General features: G+C 29.2%; 1 protein-coding gene across 3 annotated transcripts in view; it reads right to left on the bottom strand.

Moving 5' to 3' along the window:
• Positions 1-13,044, bottom strand: part of LOC106685918 (F-box/LRR-repeat protein 16) — a 356,715-nt gene that overhangs the window by 133,969 nt on the left and 209,702 nt on the right. For all 3 annotated transcript variants that reach the window (XM_067046395.1, XM_014428921.2, XM_014428922.2), the window contains exon 4: positions 432-558. In XM_067046395.1, coding sequence (XP_066902496.1) covers positions 432-558 — 127 coding nt within the window. The remainder of the gene's footprint in view (positions 1-431; positions 559-13,044) is intronic.

Raw genomic sequence — 13,044 nt, 5'->3', positions numbered from 1 at the left:
AACTGAAACTTAAATCAAATTTGAAGTAAACAATAACATGAGGCTCTGGAAGAAAAGGTTATAAACATAAAGGCTTATAAAACAAGTTGCTGAGAAAATCCGCTAGGGTCTCTTATGCATTTAACGTTTAACATGACTTCAAATAGGGCTGCTCACAATCCTATTGTTATAACATTTAACATGGTAAAACATTTAACATTTAACTCAACATCATGAATACCCCTGTAGATAGTTTTGACCTGAGCTGGAACAGGCTTAATACTAATTAGTCCGTGCATATAAGAACGCTAATTAAATTCCTAGATCATAGTCCAACACTTTGTAACATACTTTTTCTTTCGATATTCTGTTTAGAAAGATGTGGGTAAAAAATTATATTAATTTTTTTGTACAGTGACATATAGGTACGTATGTATAGATGCATATATTACCTATTGCCTCGTCCGCTACATTGATACAGTCTGAGAGGGTTAACGATACTATCCGTGGGGCCAGGCAAGACCACAGCCCTGCTTCTGTTATCTCATTGCACCCAGCCAATTCCAGTTCGTACAGGCCCTGAAACCACAAAAAATATTTTGTATAATATAGAAAATAATTTAATTAACCATTAAACAAAAACAATTGAATGAAAAAAAAATGAAATGAGAATACAAATATAAATTTACATGTTTCTACACCTTTTAACCAAATACTTACTAATTTTAAATTAAAGCAGTTATTTTATTAAATTGTCCTTGATGGCCTGATCGCCTGAAACGTAGGGCATATAATGGACATTCTTTAATCGAGAAGGTTATTCATTTAATATTAAGATTATTATTTATTCAATTTATTCTAAAATATGTCGTTACAGATCAATATTTTCAATAAAAATTTGGCTTATCTACAAAAGATACTCCCATTATATTTATTAAATAATTATGTTCCAAAAGTGAACATATATAGTTTTGATTGAAAACATTTCCATTATTCCACGATCAATTTAAAAAGAATAAAAGTAAAAGTGGGGTTGAATATCGTATACTTCTCAAAGGTAGATGCCGTCAGTCTATTGTATATGTATTAGATAACAGAGGTTTCTGTGAAAGGGTTTCACAAAGTTGAAATAAAATTAATATAGTAAAAGCTATTGGATTTTTTCTTGGAATAATGTTTTTTACTCTCAATTTAGTAAATTATTTTAAGAGGAGTCTTGGTCTACGTTTGACTTCGATTCCACTTTTATTTCTAGCATCAACCTAAAATATATACTTGTTCAGGCCATTTGTTTCTCCACTACTTTAATTTTATAAATATATACTAATTAAATTCCAAACTCATTTTCCTCTCTTTACTTTCCTTTATTTATCATTCATTTCATCCTAACAACCTTAAACCATGCACCACTAAATTTCTACAAATTTAATTCAATAGTATAAGAATATTTAGGCAAGTTTTTGTTCTAGTGGCAACCTCTTCGGAGAAGAGGTAACAGTTTGTATATCTACATTTTTACTTAGTTAAAGTGTGTCAGTTTTCATTCACCTATTTTTATCTATTTCACCTGTATTTCATTAGCTTTATTTATTATCATTAAACACCTACCTAACGCCTATCTTTCTGTTTTCTATAACCCACATATAACACCAATAGTAATTATTTTTTATTAATAGCATTTTAACTTGTACAATATTGTATTAATATCTACTATTGTAATTGACTAATGTTTTCTTTTTAACCAGAGCTCTTTAGGCTAGTTTTATTTTGAAGTATTACGTATCTAATTAGTATCCTTTAATTTTCATTTATTTTCTTCTCATTAATTTTTTCTTTTATTGATTTATTGCTTTGACATCATTTTATCTATCAAAGGAGTTTTCTTTTTTTTCTTCTTTATCAAGCGTTTTATCAGTTATCATTCTTCTGTAGTTTCCCTAACTTTTATATTTTCTTCTATTTTATATCTTCTTTATTATTCATTGTTATATTATATATTTTTTACTCTATTTTTTATTTTTATAAACCATATAATAGTGTAGTTTCATATTTTCCCTTACCTCTCTCTCACTCTTTTATCTATTATTTCATATCTTCATTGTTTATTTTATTTTTAGAAGTATTTAAATCTTTTTATTTCTATTTCTCTTTTACCTCTTTCACCTCTATCAACACAATATTTAAAAACTCATATTAATTATCAGCAGAACTCAACTTATTCTGGGCATAGTGTGAGGATGTTCCTAGGACAACCAGTGCCCTGTTTCATAATAATAGCTAATAGTAATAGTTCGTAGTACAAGTGTAACTAGTGTGGTAATAATACTAATACTTATTTTTTTCATGATAGGGATGACTATTAGTGATATTACAGGAATTAAAAAATACTAAAGTACAAGTTACTATTGTACAAGTCTGTGTAATTGAATTAAGTTAAATCTACAAGACTAATAGTATTAGTTTCTACTTTATTATGAAACAGGGCCCAGGCTGTGGCCTCGAAAATACCTTTAACTATTATACGTCACAATATTAACAAAACACAATTTAAAAAGGTGGTATTAGCGTTGGATATAAGGCCTGGGTTAATAAACCTAAACTTTGGCCACAGTGAGAAACAAGAGCATGAAAAATATGTGCTCCTGGAAAATTAATGGAAACCAATCCCGACTCCATACCGCAAATCATCCCTTCTTGGCACAGCTCAGAGGTTAGAGAGCAGTGCGTGTTGCTTAGTCAGATTAAAGGCATTACTTTACTGAAAACTTAGTCAATCTTTAATAAATATTTTTTATTTATTTTTACTACAATGTAATTGAATTTTTGTTTTTAGCTTATAGAGATAACGAGCTTATGTGCTCAAAAGGAATAACCACTTATGAATGGAAAAACGGGAGGAACAATAATAAAAAAAAAAGTTCATTTTATAAAATAAATATCTTTAAATAGCAATATGCAAATTAAACGTACAATTGGTTTTTTTTTACCTTATCGGTAGTCAGATTGACATTTTGATATAGACAGGCTCGTTCGGGGAGCCAAAGATCTACAAAGTATGTAGACCAATCGAAAAAAAAAAAAAAATAAATACACTTGGACATCAAAATGACAGTGTGACTACTGATAAGATAAAAAAAAAAAGCATTATGGGTTCAAAAGAAACATTTACAACAGTATTTATTTTATAAGAAAATAAACTTTTTTTTTATATTTTTGAACTAAAATACCTAATATAATTTGAGGAAACTAGTGAAAGAACATTTTATGAATTAGGATCGTAAAAGCAAAGCAATAAGCCAACTTAATTCTTTTTTTTTATTTTTTGCAGGAATAATTATAATCAGTTAATTATATAATCGGAATAATTATAATCGATCGTAAAATAAGATTATATCAACGTACCTTCTGTTATTGCAGTCCGACGGTTATTTGACGAGCATTCATACTACCGTCATACCGTTGATTAAAACAAATTTCGAGTACTTTTAAAGATTACTATTGTATATATTATTGATAAATTTTTATTTGAAAATATGGATTCCCAGCTGTTAAAGAAATCAGAAGAATTTTGGACTAAAGGGCAGCTGGAAAGATCGATCCACCTGCCAGCAATCACGACCCCTCAACACCAGACCACACTTAATTATATCACGGGCTCAGTTACGTACAATCAAATTGTTAATTAACTATGTAAAATTAAATATTCACCTCAATTCACAAAGTGATTATCGTGTAAATTCCCATCCGGATCTCCTACATTTAACTTCAATCCTACCGAAATTATCAAAGATCAATGAGCACTAAACGAGGCATCATAATTGGCGATAAAGCTACTGGTGAGAGCTTAAAAATATTGGAAGATTAATGAAAAAAAGAACTAATCAATGGATTGATAAATAATTAAAAAGTCACAAATGTCAATACTTTAAAAGTGGGCCCAACTATTTGAGAAAAAAAATTGTATTAATGCTAAGTTTCCTCAAATCAAGCTAAAATTACAGGCATAAATTAAAATATACCGAAAAAATCTGAAATATTTAACAAACAATTAATTAATAAGAGACGGAATTATAAAAAAACATCTACTATATATCCATCTCCTCAATTATCAATATTCCGTTAATTTGTAAATGATAAATATCAATCTAATTATTTATATAATTATTATTGGTTAATTTAATAATATATATGAAACATACAAACAATTGCTCCTCAAATTACCGTTATTTTTAGGAGACGCGATGTCCCAGAACAATGATTGTTTTTTCAAAAAACAAAAGAAGACAAACTTTGAAATAAAAACAAAATCAAGTGAGTTAATCTTACCTTAACGAGGTTGATAAAAAATTGTCAAAACAATTTACTTTTAGTTCTTTAAGAAATTATCAATTGTATAGTATGTTTTTCCTCTATTGCGTTACTTAAAAATATATCGATTAGTTGTAATTTAAAGACAGTTTATTATTTTAATATTTTCTGTTTTTAAATTTCGACTTGAGAAATTTTTATAGATCATATTTTTAGTTAGTTATATTTAAAATTGTATTATTTTAGTATAAATCTGAAAATCATAACAAACATATGTGTAGGAGGCAATGACTTTCAATGAGGTAGATCGTTGTAAAACTCCCGACTTTTTTTTTTTTTTTTTTTTATGTCCCCCTGATGTCCTGGTCGTTTGTGACATATGGGTGGAGGTCATCTACGGATGACCAACTTACTTTAACCATACTGGGGAGAGAGGGGGTCAAGTTTTTCATTTTGTGGGACTGCGACTTAATGAGAAAAGTCAACGCTTCAGGCCGGATTCGAACCGGCGCCGCCCACAGTTTTGTTTGCTAGGACCTGCGCCTCAACCATCTGAGCCACGGACGGCCCTTAAAGTCCACGACTGTACAGAATTTAACTCTTGAATTTTTCATTAGCGTTAATTTAATAAAATCATTTTCGGGCATTGCTATGTTCCCTTTCTCTGATACCCTCCTCCGGGAATTATATTTGATACAGTTTAAAAGGTTATAAATAGAGTTGTTATTTTAAAAAAATGATTGAGGGAAACAAGAAATTATTATTAAAAACTCTGTTGCTATTATCTTAAACCATAAATTAATTATATCTTAGGATAAAAATAATATATACACAATACCGTTTGCCTTGTAGGTAAAGGAAAAGAAGAGATGATATTAAGCCTTTGTTAATTATGAACAAAGCGAGACAGGTTTCCCAAAGGGCGGTAAATAGATCTCTGTAATGGGAGTGAAGATAATTGGGAAAGCTAAGCTTGTCCCGGATCAAAGTCTTAGCTTCCTACCTTTATGTTTTCATCTATCCCATCATGGCTTAGCCACTCTTAAATATATTATCGAATAAACCCTCATAGTATCAATGAAATATTAACAACATTCAGAAAATATTAATTTGTAACTTTTAGCCGTGAAATTATATCAACAATGGGTAGTTTACTTCCCAATTACTTACTTAAGCGTATTAATCGATACGTTAGAATTAAATTTCGAATATATAACATATCTTTTTATTATAACGTATCTTTTTTACAGTTGAAAGAGATAGTAAAAAGAAAAAGTTGGTTTCAACCGTGGGAGGACTTTTCGAACCCCCCCCCTCCCAATGTAGGTCTTCATCAAGGGGAAATAAAAAGATACCAATTAGGTAGAGTAAATGTACAAATAATATATATTATTATATATATTTATTACAAAAACTAAAAATGAAAACTGGATCATTTCATGTCAAATCACCCCGTCATTACAACCACCCCCTCAAATACCGATGAAACTACACAAATAATTCTATTTCTATCCTGAAACGACCCGCAAAATAAAATTAAAATATAATTTTTTATAAAATTGAGAATGGGTGATTATTTTTTATTAAAAACTTTTTTTATAAAACCTTCTCAAAGGTGATAGGAAGGAAAAAATTGATTTTAAACCATTTTAAATAGGCTAGTAAATATAGTATAAATAAAAATATAAAATGGTTTTTATAAATGTTTAAGTATTGTGAACCGAGAAGAATATATTTTAATATTTAAAAGGTAATTAGTACTCATATTTAACAAAATATTTTCGCTTAAGTTGTGATACTTGGCCCGTAAAATATCAGAAATACGATTTTAAAAATGATAAAACTTATTACTAATAATTTTATAATCATAATCCTCATTACTAATAATTTTATAATCATAATACTCATTACTAATAGTTTTATAATTATAATACTCATCACTAATGATTTTATACAATAATTATAATACTCATTACTAATAGTTTATAATTATAATACTCATTAGTAATAATTTCATAATTATAATACTCAATACCAATAATTTCATATTCATAATAATTTTATAAAAAAATATCAATACAAGATTCTAGTGATATCTGGAAAGTACACAAATTAATGATAAATACAATGTCGCTATCTGATTTGTTAAGCATTTGTAAATAAATTAAGATTTTTCTTTTCAAAATATACGAAAAAAAATTACCTCATTAGGAGCCATTAGCTAAAGAATTAAAAAAAAATACTGTTTCATTTTATTTTTACAACTACGTCACTTTCAATTTTCAATTTTAGTAGAATAATTATATTTTTGTCACTTATAAGTCTTAACATTGAGGTTAGCACTCATAGCAAGGAAGAAATTCACTTTAATTTAAAAGACATCTCTCAAGTGTTTTTTGTCTTTTATCCTAATAATATTTCACTTCTTTAAGTCCACTCTAAAATTTAATCAAGTTCCTCCTTTAAAACAACCGCAAAACAGTTACAATTCGTTTTATTAATTCATGAAATATTAATAAAAAATAACTTCTCAACCTCACTATTCCGTTGGTTTCATCCGAAAATATTTCGCATCCAAACCACACTAATGTAAATGTAAATAACTTCAAAAATCAACCAAGCTAATGTAAATTCTTAGTCAGTTACTAAAATAGTGTGGCTCCAGGATTTTATCATATCGAACAGAATTAGACACTATTAAGTAATTTTTAAGTAGTTTGAAGTGAGTAACTGAAATTTTAATAAATAAGAGATATATTATTACTTATACTTAAAAACTAAAATTATATAATTACATACTCTGTGTGTAATTAAATAATGTATGTATGTTATTATTCAATTAAATATTATAAATTTATAAAAAAGTTTGAAAAGGTGCGCATTACACAACTTCCAAAATTCGTAAATTTGGGTTTCTCGAAGTGAAAATGAGGAATACTAACTTTTTTACTGCCATTAAAACAGCAGTTTAACGAATAATACCAAAGATAGTACCTACGAAAGCGATCGGAAGTGAGTATTTAGAGCTTTTTTCTGATTTTGAACTTTTATTCTTATTTTTCAAATTTTCTCCTATAATTATTCAACAATTTCTTTAATATTTTGTATTTTCCATCACTTATTGTTGCTAACAATGGGATCTGGTTATTTATTTCAAATAAGGAAAATTAAAAGTACTCTGGACAAAAGTTTATTTTTTAAATTCGTCATTTAAGTCCCGTTAGGCTATTTCAATGACAATAAGATTTACCTTGTGTTAAATATCACCTAATTGTACATTTATTTACCGAATTTGATCAAAATCGTTAGTCAGTTTTGAGAATATCTCTAAAAAAGTGTAAAATCGATTTTTTTAAGGTGGCTCTTTCGGTCGGTTGATTTTAACGAAAAACATGCTGTAACTTCCTTGTCATACAAAAGATTTAAATATGTAAATTTAATTACTTATGACATTTTTTCGAGAGCTAGGTTGTTCACACACGGACATTTTGCGACACTTTAGGAGACCTCCAAATGTGTATTTCAATGGAAAACTCGAATTCGAAATTTCGCAAGATCGCGATACTTTTATATATGTACGTCAATGAAACAAATAAACATTTGCGATAAAACTATGCATTACATAGACCGTAGCGTATTCCTTAGCTTTCTGGCTTGCCAAGTTTTCAGTGTAGAGTGGGGGAGGGGAGTGGTAGGAGAGACTTTACCAAGGAAATTCGCTGGACCGGAAGAGAAGTGATGAAGGAAGTGACAGGAAAAGGTAGCAAACGGTGAGCGATCAGGAGGACAAACACTTTAATTAAACTTTAATGAAGTTTGCTTCTCTTTCCTTTTTTTTACTTTATGTAGCGCCAGCGAATTATCCACCTTCGCACGCTTAAGTTTTTTTTTTTAAATTAAACTTATCTGCTTGAAGGATTTTGAATCTTGCCCTATTTATAAACTTTTAATTTCTTACAGTAAGGCTAGATATACCTACTGATTTAAATGTAACCAAACAACTCTTAAGTCAGAACTATACAGACAAGTTAAGAAAACATAATAAAAATGTATACCATAATAAACATGCAATGAGTAATTTATATTCCGAATAATACTTTTTTTTTGTATTTGTTGGAATCGACTTGCTGTTTTTTGTCTTTCCAGTCTTGTTTAAGGATTCCATTAGTCATTTGTCAAGTTGTAGTCCAAGGTAGCGGATCTGTTCTACAGGGGTAAGAAAAACATTATTAAAATATACTGTAGGGCAGTCGGTAGGTTTACAATACAGATTAAAGCTGATTTGATGGGATTTATTTTTATCCATCAATTTCTTACTGATCAATTGGACGTTGGTTGAAGAGGAATCCTTAAAAAGCAATTGACTTAAAAAGATACTACTTTTCGATTCCGATTACTTTTAAGCACCAACCTTTTAATTGATTAAAATCAATTGGAAGATGCGGAGTAGATCATTGAGACTAGAAGAATCATGAAATTCTTCCCGTATCCAATGATTACTATCCAATTTCATTTGGAAAACCTTTAGTGCTCTTGGTTTGGTATGGTAATATAAAACCCATAATGAGATATAGTCTCTTACAGGAGCTCTTTAGAAAAATATTGAAAAATTCTCTGGAGGACAGTTCAACCAAAGTGGGACATGGAATTAGGGATTCAAAGAAGGAATATCGATGAGAAAATGGGAGGTAGTCAATCGCGAATGATATAAAAGCAAGGAGGTTTTACCAACTCTTTAAAACTATGAACGCATCAGACATAGGAAGCAGAACAAATGGGAGGCTGAAACTAAAATCGGTGGACATGGTAAAGAAGGACGCGCTGAACACTAAGAAACTGCAAGCCATTACCCAAGATAGAAAGAGGTGGAGGAAACGGATAGAGACAGCATAAGTTTTAAGTCCAACCACAATATATATACATATATACACATACAATACAATTATCTACCACCACTATTCCATTTGTTGAAAAATTTGCATGAAACACAGATACGCAACTATATTAATTATAAACATCCAGATTTTTTTTTTGAGTTTTTTATTTATAACCTCCTTCTAAGTCATTTCTGACATACGGGGCGGAGGGGAGGGGAATTATCTAATGGTGACCAACCTATTCTAACCATGAGGTCAAGTTTTTCATTTTGTGGGACCGCTACGTAATAAAAGAAGTCAACCCCCCTAGGCTGGATTCGAACCTGCAGCTACAGTCACGAGGCAGTCACTCTCAGCTACAAACGGCCCCAAACATCCATATCCAAGCTAGTAAAATTTGATTTAAATCTATTTACAATAAATCTTCAAAGCTCAAAAAAAAAAAGACATCATGGGACCTAATAACTTGTAAGTTCCACCAATGGTTAATTCATTAACCATATGTTTCTTTAATCAGATTTACTAACAAGATTTTAAATAAAGTTGACAATTCCAGAAAAATAAAAATAAAATATTTAAATCAGTTCTCCTTTTTTTTTTTTTACTTAAAGGGTTACTATTTTTTACTTATATCATTTGCCTGGGAGACAGTAGAGACTTATTTTGAAAAGAAAAGAAAAAAGAATATTCGCTTTAGAATTCTGAATGTTTTTCTATTTTGTTTCTTTCTATTGATTATGAAAGAGCTAACTTAGTGTGTTAGATACTCTTCTTCCTTATCAACACTATCGAGATGTATCCATTTCGGACAGCCTGCTATCGATTAGTGCTATCGACATATAGCTCGTTGATGGGAGCAATAAACGACGACTGCCCTGGCAGGTCTCCATTTAGCGCCCCGTATCAGCTCCAAGTCGGCCAATTAGTTGGCTCTTTGCTCTGTCGGTAGTTATCATGTCTTCTTTACAAGTGTTATCGACAAAGATTTATGGAATAAAGTACAATATGAAGTCCGGAATAACGCTAAAATAAATAAATTAACCCTTCACCAAGGGTGAAGTATTTTTTTTTTTATTTTTCTTAATTATTCAGGACGGCAATCCTACTTACTATATATTTCATACAGGTAAGTAAAATCTGTAGTAAGTATAATAATAAATATAGTCTGTAGTAATAAATAAATAATAATAAATAAATCTGTAGTAAGTATAATAAGTAAAATCTGACTATTGTAATGATTACCATAGAAAACTATAATTAACACGTTCTTTTATATTTTATATTCATCTGTTATTTATTATTATTAGGAATAAATAAAATTTAATTTATCATATAAAAAAACTAAAAGTACTAACAAATTTTGTAAGTTTTCTTTTTCTATGGACTAAACAAACTTTTTTTTCTATCGATCTTTTCAATACGTTTTTTCTTCAACGTTTCTTCATTTCAATAATTTCTTTTCTACGTTTTGGTCAATCACTTGGTAAATACATTGCATATTCAGAAGAGCTTTTATTTCCTTGATGTAAGAGACTACATTTCAAATCGGCTTAGAACAATATAGATTTTAATACTTTTTATAATTTGGACTTTCAAGTTTCTGATTCAAGAAAGTGAGCATTACGGATTTTTAAAATTTGTTAAGACGTTGTTTTAATCGGAATACTATTATGTAAAGTAGTTTTATTTAAATGCTGTATTTATACTCTTTATCAAAGCAGCCAAAGCTGGAACAATGCAGTGTGTTTCGTAAAACTTTGACATTCAGCCAAAATAAGAAACGCAATGCAGTATGTGCAATGCGGGAAACGTCTACAGAAAACCCTGTACCTTGTTAATGATTATAATGATAATTGTTAATGAGATCAAACTATTTCAATTTTCTTTATTTATAATTTAAAAATAAAAAGAAGGAAAAATGTATTATCTTTTTGTATACAGTGCTGGAGTGTTCTAATAACTATAAATGCATCTACTTTCAGTTGTTGCCTATCACAAGGCAATGTCTAATAATTACAACTGAGGAGTTTTGAATTAAAAGTCTACTTTTGAAAAATTATTAAAAAAATATCATCATATAAATATCATATAATTTTATTGAAAATTCTAATTTGTTAAACATTTTTAATTTAGGAAAAATTAAAATTTTGAAATAAACTGTACATTTTTTTTTCGTACCCTTCATTAAGATTAAATTAGTACGTTATTAATAATATACATGAAAGGTATTATACTTTACTGAGTCTCCTCCCTTTGATAGTCTTGTGGCATTGGTGGTGTTGATATCAGTCCAGCTAAGGTGGTATAGTCTAGCTATAGCCTAAGACAACGCCATGGAATTAATAAACTGTATAAGTTTAAGAATTAGGATTTGTAATTGTCAAAAAAACTTTAATTGTGAGAAGAGGATAAATTAACTTTTGATAGAAAATTCCTCAATTGTTGAAATCACATAAAAATGTGGACACGACTATTGAAATAAGTCATTACTGTTTAATAGTATTTCATAAGGATTTACATAAATCTACAATTATTTCGTTTCTATATTGGTTTCATGAAACAATAACATTATAATAGTATAGTAGTATTAATATAGTAATGTGTTCTTCATTGGGTTTCAAAAAATGTGGACTTAAATACCATATAAAAAATTAATTCTAATGCATAAACAAAATAGTGACATTAAAAAAAAAATCTATACCACTACAACTCATGAAGGATAATGGAACTTTGAAAAGAGTGAATACTGTTACTAGACCAAGGATTGTACAAGGAGGTGATTTGGTCAGATTCAAGCTCGATTTTTACCCAATTAAGGTTACCCAATTTAAAAGGATGGGTGGACCCCAGGAGTTCTCCAGAATCCACACAGTTGACTCACGGCTACAGTGTAACAGAAAACTACCCAGCCGGATTCGAACCCGGGTCCTTGGTGTAAGTATCATTGTGCCTTACCGCAGTGCCACTGCACTCTCTAAAATCGAGACGTTATCATTTGCAAATTTATTTTCTTTTATGAACCCAAAAAGTTTAATTTAAATATCTTTAAAATTTTGTTTTATATCTGTATAATTTGTTGTGATAAAAGTTTTAAGGAATAGTATCTGATGATAAATGATTTTGATTTTGTTTTAAGTGAATATTTGACTAATTAGAAATTGATGTTTTTGACCTGGGCAGAATAACCTGCATGGAGTTAGAGTTTTTTAAATTATATAGTTTCAAAGTGGTATTAAGTACATTGTCCCTGAAGATGGCCGGATTGGCCGAAACGTCGGACTTATAAGAGAAATAAAAGGTTTTGAGACTATAATGGATAAAATTTGAATTATTTATTTTTAAAAAATTACCAGTCTCAAGAAAATATTAAGGTTATAAATGTATAATTTGGATTAATATGTATTATTCAGAAATAATAAAACTGTAAGAATTCACCATTAATTTTTCATCCTAAATAAATATAAACATTAATATAATTTATTGATTACTTTTCAATTATTATTATTTCTATAATTTTCTGAAAAAATGTATTTAGTATATTTTTTTATGTTTCTTCAATTGGGAAAAACATGTATTCAAATATGCATAAGGAGACAATCCTTAATTTTTTGTTTAATAAATAAACATATTTATTTCCCCTTAAATAGGAAAAGTACACGGTTGCTAGAATCGACCTACTATCGAAACAGGCACGCAACGCCGGAAAGCGTTGCGGTCATGGTATCATTTCTGATGAAGGCGAAGCACGAATTCCTTTATAATTTCTTAAATCACTTCTATTCGTTTCTCCCTCAGTATTGAGCGGTATTTCCAGGCTATTAACTAACCCGCGATTCATTTCGCAATATCTTGAAGAATTTCTGTTGATTTGGGAATAGAA

The sequence above is a fragment of the Halyomorpha halys genome, unplaced genomic scaffold (genome assembly GCF_000696795.3).
Source record: "Halyomorpha halys isolate HHAL.00 unplaced genomic scaffold, Hhal_1.1 Scaffold755.1, whole genome shotgun sequence".
NCBI lineage: Eukaryota > Metazoa > Arthropoda > Insecta > Hemiptera > Pentatomidae > Halyomorpha > Halyomorpha halys.
The sequence above is the reverse complement of the archived record's forward strand: the minus strand, read 5'-3'. Positions and strand labels throughout refer to the sequence as shown.